The sequence below is a fragment of the Nerophis ophidion genome, linkage group LG16 (genome assembly GCF_033978795.1).
Source record: "Nerophis ophidion isolate RoL-2023_Sa linkage group LG16, RoL_Noph_v1.0, whole genome shotgun sequence".
Lineage (NCBI taxonomy): Eukaryota > Metazoa > Chordata > Actinopteri > Syngnathiformes > Syngnathidae > Nerophis > Nerophis ophidion.
In genome coordinates, this window is record NC_084626.1 from 1,807,316 (window position 1) to 1,825,284 (window position 17,969).

The 17,969-nt window shown below is 41.2% G+C and overlaps 1 protein-coding gene across 13 annotated transcripts in view; it reads left to right on the forward strand.

Moving 5' to 3' along the window:
- plekha6 (pleckstrin homology domain containing, family A member 6) overlaps window positions 1-17,969 on the forward strand; it is a 249,741-nt gene that overhangs the window by 61,360 nt on the left and 170,412 nt on the right. Inside the window, exons 1-2 of one of the 13 annotated variants that reach the window (XM_061922539.1) lie at window positions 14,455-14,606; window positions 14,700-14,794. The exons of 11 other annotated variants lie outside the window; for them this stretch is intronic. In XM_061922539.1, coding sequence (XP_061778523.1) covers window positions 14,760-14,794 — 35 coding nt within the window. In that variant the 5' untranslated portion in view covers window positions 14,455-14,606; window positions 14,700-14,759. One more of the 13 variants, XM_061922538.1, reaches the window with a different exon arrangement.

The window sequence follows — 17,969 nt, forward strand, 5'->3', positions numbered from 1 at the left end:
CATTATTCACATGTGAATAATGTAAATAGTCTATTGTACAGCATTATTCACATGTGAATAACGTAAATACAGTCTATTATAAAGCATTATTCACATGTGAATAACATAAACACATAGAGTACATGCAAACCTTTAAAATATCAGACTCAAAGTGTCTGCAAATAGATAATGTGCACTTTGTCGTATGTCCTGACTCAATTATTTTTCTTAGTAAATATCAGACGTGTGTATATTACACACATTTAGATGTGACATAATAAAACATTTGTGTGTGGTTCTTTTGCCCACCAGAGACAGCACGAGTCCCGCACCGTGTCACCTTCTGAGAGTGAATGTAGGTGAAAAAGTCTGCTGCTTGTGGCTTTCTGCATCGGCTGAGTGATTTATGTAAGCATCTGCTGTAATTGCAGTTGTAAGAAACATTTGCACAGGCAACATGTATGAAAAAAACTGTAGCTCAGGAGAATATGCTCTCTGTTCTTTCAGCTGCTAATATCGCTTTATTTGAGTCATTGAATTGCCATATTCTGATGAGTCATTGCTACTTTCAAGTTTAAACATCAGGGGTTTACAGTCGTTGGGCTTTTCAGGCAATGTAAGCCACGATATATGTCAGTGGTTCTTTACCTTTTAGACCTCAGGGCCCAACTTTTCCACTACATAGGAGCCTGGGGCCCACTCAAATATTCACACTGATTTAGTCATCCTACTAATAATAATATGATAATTATATCTAACCCTTTCACAGTTCACAACTTGTCAAACAATAATAAAGCGTGTGTTATTAACTTAATATACTGCATAAAAAGGGACTCTTAAATAACTAAAAAAAAAGAAAGAAAGAAAGAAAGAAAGAAATAAAATATAAAAAATTAAAATAAAATAAGCCCTGCGATAAGGTGGCGACTTGTCCAGGGTGTACGCCGCCTTCGCCCAATTGTAGCTGAGATAGGAGCCAGCGCCCCCCCCGCGACCCCAAAAGGGAATAAGCGGTAGATAATGGATGGATATATATTTATATATATAATTTTATTTAATTTTTTTTAAATTTAGCAGTTTATTTTATTTTCTATTTTCTTTCTTTCTTTATTTTTTAGGTATTTATGAGTCCCTTCTTATGCGGTATATATATATATATATATATATATATATATATATAATATATACATACATATATGTATACATATAATATATATATTTATATATACATACATATATATATATATATACACATACATACATATATATATATATACACATACACATGTATTTTTTAATTTAGCATTTTATTTATTTTTATATTTTCTTTCTTTCTTTCTTTATTTATTTATGAGTCCCTTCTTATGCAGTATATTTGGTTAATATGCATACACACACACACACACACACACACACACACACACACACACACACACACACACACACACACACACACACACACACACACACACACACACACACACACACACACACACACACACACACACACACACACACACACATATACATATACATATATACAATATACATAAATATATATGTATATACAGTATATATATATGTGTATATATATATTAATATATATTATATTTATTAATAATTATGTTACTTTAGTAAACTTTCAATACAATTTTAATTTAATACAGCTTTACAACTTTTGTCATATTTTTGCACTTCAAACAGTGGTTCTCAAACTTTTTTCATCAAGTGCCACCTGAGAAAACACTTGGCTCTACAAGTACCCCCCATAATGACCACAATAGATGCTATTTGACCTGTCTCCGCTCAGAGACAGGTCAAAAATCAGCTCGGGATACCGGTACATACCACCCGTACCACCTTAAAAAACGTCTAAAGGCTTATGTGGCCACATACGTGGACACCTTTTAGCTCTTAGTTCCATAAATGTGTACACTACTGAACTGGGGTCTTTTGGCCACTTATGTGGACACTTATACTGCCATCTGGTGTTGTCAGAAGAGTATAACATGCAATGGAATTTTGAAAAAAACAAAAGTAAAAACAAGAAGTACACGTTTGTGTACTTATGGACTAAGTACATCATATCAAAAGTTTATTGTTAATTTTTATTCTAATTAGGGTCCAATAAGCCCAAATAGCAAATACAAATAAAAAAACAGCATGTAAACAAACAGCTTGGGCCTTAAGAGGTGTAAATATGAACACACACCAAAATACTTAAAGGGGTTTAAAGGCCTACTGAAACCCACTACTACCGACCACGCAGTCTGATAGTTTATATATCAATGATGAAAAATTAACATTGCAACACATGCCAATACGGCCTTTTTAGTTTACTAAATTGCAATTTTAAATTTCGCGTGGAAGTATCATGCTAAAACGTCAGTATGATGACGCGTGACATCGCGCATTGTAGAGGATATTTATTCCAGCACTGTTCACAGCTATAACTCGTCTCTTTTCTTTGCCTAATCCCACAATATTTTGGACATCTGTGTTGCTGAATCTTTCGCAATTTGTTCAATGAATAATGGAGACGTCAAAGAAGAAAGCTGTAGGTGGGAACGGTGTATTGCGCCGCCTTTAGCAACACAAACACAGCCGGTGTTTCCTTGTTTACATTCCCGAAAGATGATGGTGAAGCTTTAGTAAAGTGAAGTGAAGTGAATTATATTTATATAGCGCTTTTCTCTAGTGACTCAAAGCGCTTTACAATGTGAAACCCATTATTTTACATTTAAACCAGTGTGGGAAGCACTGGGAGCAGGTGGGTAAAGTGTCAAGGACACAACGGCAGTGACTAGGATGGCGGAAGCGGGAATTGAACCTGCAACCCTGAAGTTGCTGGCACGGCCACTCTACCAATTGAGCTATACCGCCCTTTACTATGGAATAGAGCGTCAAGCGAACATGGTTCCCTACCACATGTCAACCGGCAGGTTTCGGTGAAAAAATGGTAGTAACAAGTCGGCTCTTATCGTAGACATGAGCGGAGAGCTTGCGTCGTTCCTCCTGCACCTGTCAAAGAGGCAGCTGCGGACTCTCTTGCCTCCTCCCACCGGCCGCCCCTGATTGTCGGAGGCTTCCATTGTGGAGGAGGGGGAAAAAAAATAATCTCAGCCCGCCCGGCCCCACCGGCTGCCTTCGCCTCGTCGAGAAACGTGGCTTCCCGGCTGCCACACCCCTCCGACTTTCAGGTTGTACAGGTACGACCATATAATCTCACTAAAAAACTAGTCACACAATAAGCAGATAAGGGATTTTCCAGAATTATCCTGGTAAATGTGTCTAATAACAGCTGAATCGCTCCCACTGCCCTCATCTTTTTTTTTCTTCCAGTCTTTCACTCTCACTTTCCTCATCCACGAATCTTTCATCCTCGCTCAAATTAATGGGGAAATCGTCGCTTTCTCGGTCCGAATCGCTCTAGCTGCTGGTGGCCATGATTGTAAACAATGTGAGGATGTGCGGAGCTCCACAACCCGTGACGTCACACGCACATCATCTGCTACTTCCGTTACAGGCAAGGCTTTTTTTATTAGCGACCAAAAGTTGCGAACTTAATCTTCGATGTTCTCTACTAAATCCTTTCAGCAAAAATATGGCAATATCGTGAAATGATCAAGTATGACACATAGAATGGACCTGCTATCCCCGTTTAAATAAGAAAATCTCATTTCAGTAGGCTTTAACAAATCATATTTGAAAAAAAAAAAAAGCAGCACAAAATAATTAACCATCATCCCCACATTGTTATCGCAGTGTTTGACACAGACTGTATCCAAAGTTCAACGTCCCGCCGTGGACTTTGTGCTGTCAACAACTAATGAAGACAAATTCCTTGTAACTTTCTGTAATTTCTGGAAAAAAGCATGACTGGGTTAGCGCACAAGAACCAGGTTCTGTTCCCATGATGCACAGGCCTGAGCGGGGAGTCTCATACCAGACGTCGGGAGAGGTCACATGGTGCCTAAGCAGAACCGGGGTCAGGTGCCGGGGAATAACTGGAGACTGTGACTGCTGCCTCTGTTCCGATTGATCAAAGATGTTTTAATGAGAATGTCCTCTTTTATCCGGCTACTTCCTTTGGTGAGAGAACTGGCTTCTTTAGAGACTAACCCAGGGGTCAGCAACCCGCGGAACCCTGGTGCGTACTTGCCAACCTTGAGACCTCCGATTTCGGGAGGTGGGGGGTGGGGAGTGTGGTCGGGGAGGAGCGGAGACATGGTTGGGGGGCGTGGTTAAGAGGGGAGGAGTATATTTACATCTACAATTCACCAACTCAAGTATTTCTTATATATATATATATATATATATATATATGTATGAAATTTTTGACTTTCAGTGAATTCTAGCTATATACATATTTATTTTATTACATATATATATATAAAATAAATACACCTTTCAAATACACAGTAATAAAAACACAGTTGTTCCCCTAACTACACTGTGCTTGCTGGTTACTAAAAAAAAAAAAAACAACACTTACCTTTCACTATTTCAGTAACCTTTGCTCTGCATTTGCGTACTGGCGAGAGTCACTTGCCGTCAGTTGCGCAACACCACATAAATCGTTGGCCAATCATAAAGCAACCCCACAACGCTACAGCCAACATTCACGCAGAGATGGCGACGGACAACATAGAATCACTCTATTACGGACGGCGTCGCCACGGCTGTAACTTCCTCGTTCTTCTTTGTGCAGTTTTTTTTATTAAAATCCGTAGATGTTGTAAAGTGATTGGACAGGCAAGCTCTTTATATAGTGGGAAAGCAGACGTGAAAACAGGCTGTCCCCACTCAGGTCCTGTTTTTTTTTTTTTCAGAGCGCTGTTTCCCCTCAGCTGCGGCTGATTGGCACCTGGCCACACCTGTGTCAATCAGCCCGATCCTATTTGAACCATGTTTTGTCCTCCAGCCGAGTGCTGGATTATTGTCATGTATTGTCGCTCCTGTCGTGCCGTGTCGTGTCTTTTGCAGCGTAGCGGCAAGCTATATTTCGGTAGCTGTTGTAGCTTACTGTTTTTGTTCCCTGCTTCCAGTTTGTTCTCAATGTGTCTTTGCTTTCCTGCTCGTTACCCGCTTGCTTCCACGCTAGGCCTTTTGTTTTTGCAAGCTTCCATGCTAAGCTCCTTTTGTTTTCTAGCTCTCATGCTAGCTCTTTTACTTTGTCATCCGCCTCGTGCGCGCTTTTTGCTGTACCTCTTTTGTTGGGTTTTGTCTTAGTGTTTAATTTAAAACCATGTTTCCTTACTCAATGCCTGCCTCCATCTCTGCATCTTGGGGTTCGTCAACAACTCTGACACATTTGATGGTATTAGACAGTAAATGGTGGAATCCCTAAATTCCTTGAAATAGCTGGATGAAAAATGTTGTTTCTAAACGATTTGCTCACAGCATTTGTTCACAAAGTGGTGACCCTCACTCTACCATTGTTTGTGAATGACTGAGCATTTCATGAAGCTGCTTTTATACCCAATCATGGCACCCGCATGTTCCAAATAAGTGTTTGATGAGCATTCCTCAACTTTCTCAGTCTTTTTTGCCACTTGTGCCAGCTTTTTTGAAACATTGCAGGCATCAAATTTCAAATGAGGTAATATTTGCTAAAAATAACAAAGTTTTCCAGTCAGAACGTTAAGTATCTTGTCTTTGTAGTCTATTCAATTGAATATAGGTTGAAAATGATTTGCAAATTATTGCATTTTTTATTTATTTACCATTTACACAACGTGCCAACTTCACCGGTTTTGAGGTTTGTATTTAAACGCCCGTCGCCTGTTTTGGTGAGCCAAAGACAATTTTCCACCTCAGTAGAAAATGAAGGTTTATCTACAAAAGCAAGGTTATGCCGCTTCAGTTTATGAAGAATTTATTGTGTGCGCGTACACAAACTTTATTATTCTTCCGCTGCGTGCGCTCTAAGTACGTCTCGAGTGAATATAGTGTTTACCGACCGAAATAAGGTTTTTCATGAGTTTGTGCGAGCGGGGTGGCATCCGGTGGAGCGTTGCTCGGACTTTTTGTACATAAAAAAAACAACATTTCATTTTTATGAGCAAACACCTCAGGGCTCATCCACTAAACCAGGGGTGTCCAAACTTTTTCCACTGAGGGGCCGCACACTGAAAAATCAAAACACTCAGGGGCCAAGTTGATATTTTTTAATTTTCAAAACCAATAAAATATACACTTTTTTTTTTTTTAATTGTTGGGACTCACTCAAGTTAGGACCCAGAAGGGTTTCAGTCTTAAACAAGGTTTCAAAACAAGTCATATATTATTTTTTTCATAAAACCCTTGAATCGCTAATTCTACTTCATTATTTGTTTGACTTTTTACGAGCTTTTTGTCGAAACCCTATTTTTTGAGGCAAAATACACAATATTTTTTCCCCCAAAAGATTTTCACAGTGAAATATTTAATTTGAAGTAATTGAATCCCTAAATAGGTCAATAATTCATAGCAAAATGTATTTGAATTTATTATTATTATTTTTTTTATAGCAAAGACAGTTATCAAATTCCACGAAAATCCAAAAGTTTATAAAAAGGTTATGCTTTTTTACATTTTTCATTCAACACTTAAATCTCTATATCAGCTTCAGATACTATTTTGGAATTTGTTAAGTATATTTATAATAGCAAATCAATAGGATAATTAGTATAATTAGTAATAGTATGGCATTTTTTTTCTTCTAATTTTCATATTTTTCCTGTTTTTATGTTTGTTGTATTTCTTGTGTGGGCGTCATAGCTCGGTTGGCAGAGTGGCCGTGCCAGCAACTTGAGGGTTGCAGGTTCGATTCCCGCTTCCGCCATCCTAGTCACTGCCGTTGTGTCCTTGGGCAAGACACTTTATCCACCTGCTCCCAGTGCCACCCACACTGGTTTAAATGTAACTTAGATATTGGGTTTCACTATGTAAAGCGCTTTGAGTCACTGGAGAAAAGCGCTATATAAATATAATTCACTTCACTTGTATTTATGTCCTTTTTGTCCTTAGAAAAATCAATAATGTATGGCAACATTGATTTTTATTCATTATTATTTTTTGAGAACTTATTTAAAAAATGGTGTTATTAGAGTCAACAATGCAACTTTTTCTCATTGCTTTTCACCTATTTGCTCTTTAATTCCACTTTTTGATATCTAAAAAATATATATATATTTTTGTATTTTTAGAATGACGAGCTGCGGGCCCCAAATGGCCCCCGGGCCACACCCCTGCACTAAACAAAAACAAAGCCAATTCACTGATTATTGCCTGGTCATCAGTCTCATAAACAACCTTAAACATGTAAATACATAGAATTAGGACTAATAATGTGGGAGTTGTGGAAGTATTTTTGAAAGACAAAAGTTGAAATAACAGTTTTTTTTCTCTTTAATACAAACCTCAAAACCAGTGAAGTTGGCATGTTGTGTAAATGACACATATATTCAATATATTTAATTTAATAGACTGCAAAGACAAGATATTTAATGTTCGAACTGGCAAACTTTGTTTAAAAAAAATATATATATTAGCTCATTTGGAATTTGATGCCTGCAACATGTTTCAAAAAAGCTGGCACAAGTGGCAAAAGAAACTGAGAAAGTAAATAAACACTTATTTGGAACATCCCACAGGTGTGCAGGCTAATTGGGAACAGGTGGGTGCCATGATTGGGTGTAAAAGCAGCTTCCATGAAATGCTAAGTAATTCACAAACAAGGACGGGGCGAGGGTCACCACTTTGTGAACAAATGCGTATAACAACAACATTTCTCAACCAGCTATTGCAAAGAATTTAGGGATTTCACCATCTACGGTCCGTCATTTTATCAAAAGTTTCAAAGAATCTGGAGAAATCGCTGCACGTAAGCGATGATATTACGGACCGTCGATCCCTCAGGCGGTACTGCATCAAAAAGCGACATCAGTGTGTAAAGGATATCACCACACTCCAGAAAACTACTGTCGGTAACGACAGTTCGTCGTTACATCTAAAAGTGCAACTTAAAACTCTACAATGCAAAGTGAAAGCCATTTATCAACAACACCCAGGAACGCCGCCGGCTTCGCTGGGCCCGAGCTCATCTAAGATGGACTGATGCAAATTGGAAAAGTGTTCTGTGGTCTGACGAATCCACATTTGAAATTGTTTTTGGAATTTGTGGATGTCGTGTCCTCCGGAACATAAAGGAAAAGAACCATCAGGATTGTTCTAGGACAGGGGTAGGGAACCTATGGCTCTAGAGCCAGATGTGGCTCTTTTGATGACTGCATCTGGTTCTCGGATAAATCTGAGCTGGCATTGCTTAACACGATAAGTAATGAATAATTCCACTTGTAATCAGTGTTAAAAATATTGTTAAAAATATAAAACATTCTCGTGCATTTTTAATCCATCTATCCGTTTTCTACCGCACCTGTTCAAGAAGTAGCATTCATGGTAAGAAGTTATTTATGTATTATTGGTTAGTGTGGGGCTCTTCAGACCACCAAGCACTGACATGAGAGCCTGTTTCAGGGTTACATTATGTTTTTATTTTTCAATAAGTCTCTCAGTTGCTTTCCAGCAATTGTCTTTTTCTCTTTCGTTCTCACTCGCACTCTGGCTCCAGCCCCAAACCTGTCTCTCCTCCTGGCCGCTGCTTATAAACAGAGCGACAGGTGATTAGATAACAAGGCCCAGGTGGGCCGTCTACGCACCTGTCGCTGATTTCTAACCGGTCCTGGCATCACTCCGCTTCTCTGCAGGCCCGCAGGCCACGTCCCTTCCACAGTTAGCTTCAGAATAACAATGTTATTACAAAGAATAAGAGACCTATTATACTCTAGAACTGTTGGTCTTACTTAAAAATGCACGCGTTTAGTTGTGTTCAGTGTTGAAAAAAATATTATATGGCTCTTACGGAAATACATTTAAAAATATTTGGATTCTGGGCTCTCTCAGCCAAAAAGGTTCCCGACCCCTGTTCTAGGCGTATTAGTGCCAAAGGCATGGGTAACTTACACATACATCTGTGAAGGCACCATTTATGCTGAAAAGGTACATACAGGTTTTGGTGCAACATATGCTGCCATATAAGCATACAAGACGTACAAGAACTTAAATTACGTTTTTCCCACAGTCCCATTAAGAGCAGACTTACATTACAGGTAGACAAGACAGGGCCACTGAGGGCGCCCCTTAATAATGTGGGAAACAGGTGAGTATTTGGGGAGGAGGGGAGGGTAAACAAATATTCAGTCAAAGGCTGAACACCTGGAAGGTGGTCCAGATTTAGGCCAAGGAAAAAAAAAACTTCATAGCCATAGGACACACAAACATACATCCATTTTCTACCGCTTATTCCCTTTGAGGTCACGAGGGGCGCTGGTGCTTAGCTCAGCTAAAATCTGTCGGAACGTGCCGTACACCCTGGACAATTCGCCACTTCACCGCAGGGCCAACACAGACATGTTACATAGAATCAACAAAACTTGCAACAGAGGGGGAGGCAGTGGGAGCTACGGAGGCCGGCCGCTGCTGTATAGGCGCTACTCAGCCATCCATCGGAAGTTAAATCAATACATGCGATCAATGGATTATAAACTGGTGCTGTGGTATCCTTGAAATATTCGGTATCAGAGGAGGATCGTAGGAGTTGGAATGTCAACAACTGCACAGTCCTAATTAATTGTGTGTACATCATGACTGTGTTGGCTGTGTTTATGCCTTTCCTGACACTACAGTTTATTATGCATGAACCACGACTCCCCTAGCTGTGGACAGACTATGGCTGGCAGCTTGTAACTTTGAAAATGAAAAAAGACCTTGCTTGGATGACAACATATGTTGTTCCAAAACCTGTATGTACCTTTCAGAATTAATGGTGCCTTCACAGATGTGTAAGTTACCCATGCCTTGGGCACTAATGCACCCCCATACCATCACACATGCTGGCTTTTCAACTTGATGCCAACAACAGTCCGGATGGTTCTTATGACTGGGTCATACTTGCCAACCCTCAACAGCCATACAGGTCACACTGAGGGTAGCCGTATAAACAATTCCAACTATGCGCCACACCAAACAAGAATGACAAGCATATTTCGGGAGAACATCCGCACCGTAACAACATAAACACTACAGAACAAATACCCAGAACCCCTTGCAGCACTAACTCTTACGGGACGCTACAATGTACACCCCCCCCGCCCACCTCAACCCCCCTAGCCCCCATCTCCCGAATTCGGAGGTCTCAAGGTTGGCAAGTACGGACTGGGTGTTGTTGATAAATGGGTTTCGCTTTGGATAGTTGAGTTTTACCTTTTGATTGATTGACTGAAGGGTTTATAAGTAGATTGCACAGTACAGTACATATTCCGTACAATTGACCACTAAATGGTAACACCCGAATTGTTACGATCCGCTGCCCGGATCGTTTGTTTGTGCACTTCCTTGTTTGTTCCGTTACCATGGTTTCTGATTTGTCCCACCTGCTCTCGTTTTACGCGCACCGGTGTCTTGATTATTGCATCAGTATTTAAGCCTGCCTTTTTTATTTACTCGTCCTCGTCTCGTAAGTGTTGCTACACGCAATTGATGACTTTGTGGACCCCCCTCCTCTATGGTAACACTCTGTTTTGGACTCACTAGTTTTCTCGTATATAGCTCGCTGTTTTCCTACCTCACATGGTAGCACCTTGTTTTGCCAGTTGTGCCTCAAGCAAGGGTTCTGTTTTGTTTCCCTAGCTCACATGCTAGTAGCTCTTTGTTTAATAATAATAATGGATTACATTTATATTGCACTTTTCTATTGTTCTATACTCAAAGCGCTCACAGAGAAGTGGGAACCCATCATTCATTCACACCTGGTGGTGGTAAGCTACAGTACATATGTAGCCACAGCTGCCCTGAGGTAGACTGACGGAAGCGTGGCTGCCAGTTTGCGCCTACGGCCCCTCCGACCACCACCAATCATTCATTCATCATTCATTCACCAGTGTGAGCGGCACCGGGGGCAAAGGGTGAAGTGTCCTGCCCAAGGACACAACGGCAGGGACTTTGATGTCAATAGGTGGGAAGCGAACCTGCAACTCTCAGGTTTCTGGCACGGCCGCCCATGTTTACCTTTTCTGCCTTAGCTCCAGTGTTTCTGTTCAAAGTCAGTTTCGAGTTTTAACAAATCATTATTTATTACCTGTACGCTGTGTCCGAGCCCGCTCCGCATCTTGGAAGAAGCACCACTCGCATCACGATACCACGAAGTCGTTACCCGGTAGCTTGCACTTACAGATGTCGCGACAAACCGTAAGTACTGACAGTGGTTTTATGAAGTGTTCCTGAGCCCACGTGGTGATATCCTTTACACACCGATGTCGGTTTTTGATACAGTGAGGGGTCGAAGGTCCCGGTCTTGCCGGTCACGTGCAGGGATATCTCCACATCCTCTGAACCTTTTTGATGATATTACGGGTCCGTAGATGGTGAAATCCCTAAATCGTTGAGAAATGTTGTTCTTAATCTGTTCGAGAATTTGCTCATGCATTCGTCCACGAAGTCAACAATACATGCGATAAACTGGTATTGGTGGGAATTGGAATGTCAACAATTGTGTAGTCCAAATGAATAGTGTAAACATGAGTAGTAATCGGCTGTGTTAATGCCTATCCTGACACGAGAGTTTATTATGCATGAACCACGACTCCCCAGCTGTGGACAGACTATGGCTGGCAGCTTGTGACTTTTATGTGCGTGCCTCATTTCTCCGCTCCAGTTTGGTTACAAGGCTGAACTCGTCTCCAACATGTTGGGAGACTAATTCAGTTCAGTTTCAGTTTACTTGGAACATGTGTACGACAGAATGTAATGCATCACACATTTCCAGTTGTTTTGTTACAGCACGTACGAAAAGGAGTAGGAAGAATTTGATCCTACCCCTTTGCAGACCATAGCAACATCAGAAATTTGCGGTCCCCTCCAAGGTTTCTCATTCTCATCCTATTGGGTTGAGTTTTTCCTTGTCCTGATGTGGGATCTGAGCTGAGGATGTTGTTGTGACTTGTGCGGCCCTTTGAGACACTCGTGGTTTAGGGCTATTTAAGTAAACATTGATTGATCTTTTTTTGCAAAGCCTGTCTTCTGATTCCCATAATCAATCAATGTTTACTTAAATAGCCCTAAATCATGAGTGTCTCAAACGGCTGTGAGAGTCCAGTCCCTAGTGGATCTAACATAATAGTAAGGGAGTCCAGTCCATAGTGGATCTAACATAATAGGGGGAGTCCAGTCCATAGTGGATCTAACATAATAGTAAGAGAGTCCAGTCCACAGTGGATCTAACATAATGGTGTGAGAGTCGAGTCCATTGTGGATCTAACATAATAATGAGAGTCCAGTCCATAGTGGATCTAACGTAATAATGTGAGAGTCTAGTCCATAGTGGATCTAACATAATAGTGTGAGAGTCCAGTTCATAGTGGATCTAACATAATGGTATGAGAGTCGAGTCCATTGTGGATCTAACATAATAATGAGAGTCCAGTCCATAGTGGATCTAAAATAATAATGTGAGAGTCTAGTCCATAGTGGATCTAACATAATGGTGTGAGAGTCCAGTCCATAGTGGGTCCAACATAATAATGAGAGTCCAGTCCATAGTGGATCTAACATAATAATGAGAGTCCAGTCCATAATGGATCGAACATAATAATGAGAGTCCAGTCCATAGTGGATTTAACATAATAATGTGAGAGTCCAGTATATAGTACAGTAGATCTAAAATAATAGGGAGAGTCCAGTCCATAGTGGATGTAACATAATAGTGCGAAAGTCCAGTCCATAGTGGATCTAACATAATTGTGAGAGTCCAGTCCATAGTGGATCTAACATAATAGTGTGAGAGTCCAGTCCATAGTGGATCTAACATAATAATGGGAGTCCAGTCCATAGTGGATCTAACATAATAATGAGAGTCCAGTCCATAGTGGATCTAATATAATAATAAGAGTCCAGTCCATAGTGAATCTAACATAATATTATAAGAGTTCAGTCCATAGTGGATCTAACATAATGGTGAGAGTCCAGTCCATAGTCGATCTAACATAATAGTGTGAGAGTCCATTCCATAGTGGATCTAACATAATAGTGAGAGTCCAGTATATAGTAGATCTAACATAATAGTGAGAGTCCAGTCCATAGTGGATCTAACATAATAGTGTGAGAGTCCAGTCCATAGTGGATCTAACATAATAGTGAGAGTCCAGTATATAGTAGATCTAACATAATAGTGAGAGTCCAGTCCATAGTGGATCTAACATAATAGTGAGAGTCCAGTCCATAGTGGATCTAACATAATAATGTGAGAGTCCAGTCCATAGTGGATCCAACATAATATTGTGAGAGTCCAGTCCATAGTGGATCCAACATAATATTTTGAGAGTCTAGTCCAGTCCATAGTGGATCTAACATAATAGGGAGAGTCCAGTCCATAGTGGATCTAACATAATATTGTAAGAGTCCAGTCCAGTCCCTAGTGGATCTAACATAATAGTAAGAGAGTCCAGTCCATAGTGGACCTAGCATGATAGTGTGAGAATCCAGTCAATAGTGGATCTAACATAATAGTAAGAGAGTCCAGTCCATAGTGGATCTAACATGATAGTGAGAGTCCAGTCCATAGTGGATCGAACATACTAGTGAGAGTCCAGTCCATAGTGGATCTAACATAATAGTGAGAGTCCAGTCCATAGTGGATCTTACATAATAATGTGAGAATCCAGTCCATAATTGATCTAACATAATAGTGTGAGAGTTCAGTCCATAGTGGATCCAACATAATGGTGAGATATCAGTCCATAGTCGATTTAACATAATATTGTGAGAGTACAGTCCAGTCCATAGTGGATCCAACATAATAGTGTAAAAGACCAGTCCATAGTGGATCCAACATAAAGGTTAAAGTCCAGTCCATAGTCGATCTAACATAATGGTGTTCGAGTTCAGTCCATAGTGGATCTAACATAATAGTGAAAGTCCAGTCCATAGTGGATCCAACATAATAGTGAGAGTCCAGTCCATAGTCGATCCAACATAATAGTGAGAGTTCAGTCCATAGTGGGACCCGCATGAGCTCATCTTTAGCGGAGACAGGTCAGCAGCGCAGAGACGTCCCCACCTGATGCACAAATTCCCCACTTTGGACAGCTAGCGCCTCATCTGTACCCCCCCACCCCCTCATAAGACCAACAATAACCATTGTGTCTCCATACCGCATGGCAACGCCGAAAGGCTGCACTTTCAACCTGTGCACGAGTAGGACCGAGGATCCTCCTTCGCTAGAACACGGCCTCAAGGATAAAACCGAACACATGATTTTGTTATTTGTGAACAGAATATTGCCGAAGAGAGCGAGAGAGCGAGACAGAGAGAGAGAGAGAGAGAGAGAGAGAGAGAGAGACCACAGAGGACGGCAAATGACATTACGGCCGACAGAGAGGCTCTAATAGACTTGCAGCATGAGGCGGACTGAATGAGCTGAGTGTTGCATTTCTTCGCCAGAAGGCAGGTGTGTGTGTGTGTGTGTGTGTGTGTGTAAGTGAGACAAAGATCGGGTCGGAGGGGGCTAAAAACGAGAGAGAGTGAGACAGGTGAGGAAACATGCAGTTGGAGGGTGAGGCATGTGGTCTGAAGGAGAAAGAATGGGACGCCAATACGTGACTCTCTCCGCATCATTCCGGTAGCTCTTCTTCCCTTCCGTTGGTCCCGTGGCCCACACTGCCGGTACATGACAGATCCCAGGGATGATGTTGAAGTTCCGCGTGGACAGGAGAGCGAGGTAGGTTTTCGGACGCGAGACGGCAGGACTGGGTCGAGAGGAGAAGGAATAGGTTGGACTGGACTGAGGGGCGTGCGGTCAGGCTCTTGTAGGTCAGTGACGACTGCAATGCAGCACCAATAGGAAGACATAAATTGTTTGGTCTATGGGACCGTTGAGTTTTGTGCAGAATGAGCCGTAGGAAACGGTGTCCGGATCAATGGATTGGTGGATGGTGTGGCTAGGTAGTGACCGAGCTCAGTCCGTAAAGCAGGGGTGTCAAACTCAAATGCAGAGTGGGCCAAAGTTTAAAATTTAACAAAGTCGCGGGCCAAGGTTGAACAAATCAACCTTTTAATAGGGACCCAAACAAGTTTTGCATTGAATATTGAACAAGCAAGGCTTGTATATCTTTATAGTGACATGCAAAATGTAGTTTCAAATAATAATAATAATCAAAGCTGCAAGCAGCGTTGGTCGGGTCTGCTTTGGCTGCTGGCCACCCAACCCAAGCCCTGGTCTAAGTCAGACCTACATAGAGGATTTTGTTTCATGTCTGTATGACATTCCTAACAGAAGTTACAAGCAGTTTTGTGTGGGGTTTTTCCTAGGGGGCATTAGAGCGCAATTTTGATTTTTTTAGGTTTGGTTTTTTATCGGATAGCAATTTTTGCCAGTCCTGATGTGTGTGTAAAATTGGGTGAGTTTTGAAGCATGTTAAGGGGGTCAAATTACAGATTGGCGTTTCTGGATGTTGTTGATAAATGGCAAAACGTTTTCATAACATGGTCACTACTGCCTACTTTGTCTTGTTATATTCTTATTTTACTGCTATATTGTTATTCCCATTGTTTTTATTCTTTTTGTAATATTTCTCTATTTTGTTTCCTTTTAAACCCCCATTATTTACTTTTTACTTTTTTCTTTAAATTGATCTCAACTCTGTACACTGCTGCTGGAATTTTAATTTTCCTGAAGGAACTCTCCTGAAGGAATCAATAAAGGACTATCTATCTATCTATCTATCTATCTATCTAGAGCTTTAACTTGCACTTTGAAGCATTTTAAGGGGGTCAAATTACAGCAAAATGTAGCAAAAATTACATTTTTTAGGAGACTTTGCGCAGGGGTTCTTTGAAGGCGTGTGAAATCAAAACCGGAGCAGTAATTAAAACTTTGAATAACTTTTAATCAGAAGGGTTCAATCTCTCTCCTGTGCGAGTTTGAAGACGAAACGACAAACACTCTCAGAGGAGATAACGTTTGAAAAAAGGTGATGGGTTTTAACAAAACTTTTAGTTTGAAGGGGTGATTTTTAACTTCCTGTTGACTTTTGCTGCAGGATGTCAATTATTAAAATGTAGGTCTAAGTGAGACCTACATAGAGGTTTTTGTTTCATGTCTGTCTGACATTCCTACCGGAAGTTACACACAGTTTTGTGTGGGTTTTTTCGTAGGGGGCATTAGAGCGCATTTTTGATTTTTTGGGTTTGGTTTTTTATCGGATATCAATTTTTGCCAGTCCTGATGTGTGTGTAAAATTGGGTGAGTTTTGAAGCATGTTAAGGGGGTCAAATTACAGATTGGCGTTTCTGGATGTTGTTGATAAATGGCTTTTGCTTGGCATAGTAGAGCTTTAACTTGCACTTTGAAGCATTTTAAGGGGGTCAAATTACAGCAAAGTGTAGCAAAAATGACATTTTTTAGGAGACTTTGCGCAGGGGTTCTTTGAAGGCGCGTGAAATCAAAACCGGAGCAGTAATCAAAACTTTGAATAACTTTTAATCAGAAGGGTTCAATCTCTCTCCTGTGCGAGTTTGAAGACGAAACGACAAACACTCTCAGAGGAGATAACGTTTGAAAAAAGGTGACGGGTTTTTACAAAACTTTTAATTTGAAGGGGTGATTTTTAACTTCCTGTTGACTTTTGCTACAGGATGTCAATTATTAAAATGTAGGTCTAAGTGAGACCTACATAGAGGTTTTTGTTTCATGTCTGTCTGACATTCCTACCGGAAGTTACAAGCAGTTTTGTCTTCTTAGGAGCAGTTTTTTCTGTGTTTTATTCAAAAATTGCGCTAGAGCGTAAATTTGAGTTTAGGGTTTTTTTTTTTCATTAGATCGCAATTTCTGCCAGTCCTGAGGTGTGTGCCAAGTTTGGTGAGTTTTGAAGCATTTTAAGGGGGTCAAATTACAGCTCAAAGAGGCAAAAAATAGCATTTTTTGCGAAAATGTTGCTTTGAATGTTTTTTTGCAAAGTTTTTGTTGATTTTTGCCCTAGACAGTAAAATTATGAAATCTAGGTCTAAGGCAGCCCTACATAGAGGTTTTTGTTTCATGTCTCTACGACATTGCTAACGGAAGTAACAAGCGGTGTGTTGTTTTTTTTCCCTAGGGGGCGCTAGCTCACAATTTTTTTTCTTGGGGTTTGGTTGCGTAATAAGTTGGTCTGCCGCTCCATACCGATGTGTGTGTAAAATTTGTTGAGTTTTGAAGCATGTTAAAGGGGTCAAATTACAGCGCATAGGTGCGGAATACAAAAGAAAGAATAATAATAACAATAATAAAACGCGACCGGAATGAGAATCAGCACCTCCAAGTCCGAGTCCATGGTTCTCGCCCGGAAAAGGGTGGAGTGCCATCTCCGGGTTGGGGAGGAGACCCTGCCCCAAGTGGAGGAGTTCAAGTACCTAGGAGTCTTGTTCACGAGTGAGAGAAGAGTGGATCGTGAGATCAACAGGCGGATCGGTGCGGCGTCTTCAGTAATGCGGACGTTGTACCGGTCCGCTGTGGTGAAGAAGGAGCTGAGCCGGAAGGCAAAGCTCTCAATTTACCGGTCGATCTACGTTCCCATCCTCACCTATGGTCATGAGCTTTGGGTCATGACCGAAAGGATAAGATCACGGGTACAAGCGGCCGAAATGAGTTTCCTCCGCCGTGTGGCGGGGCTCTCCCTTAGAGATAGGGTGAGAAGCTCTGCCATCTGGGAGGAACTCAAAGTAAAGCCGCTGCTCCTTCACATCGAGAGGAGCCAGATGAGGTGGTTCGGGCATCTGGTCAGGATGCCACCCGAACGCCTCCCTAGGGAGGTGTTTAGGGCACGTCCAACCGGTAGGAGGCCACGGGGAAGACCCAGGACACGTTGGGAAGACTATGTCTCCCGGCTGGCCTGGGAACGCCTCGGAATCCCCCGGGA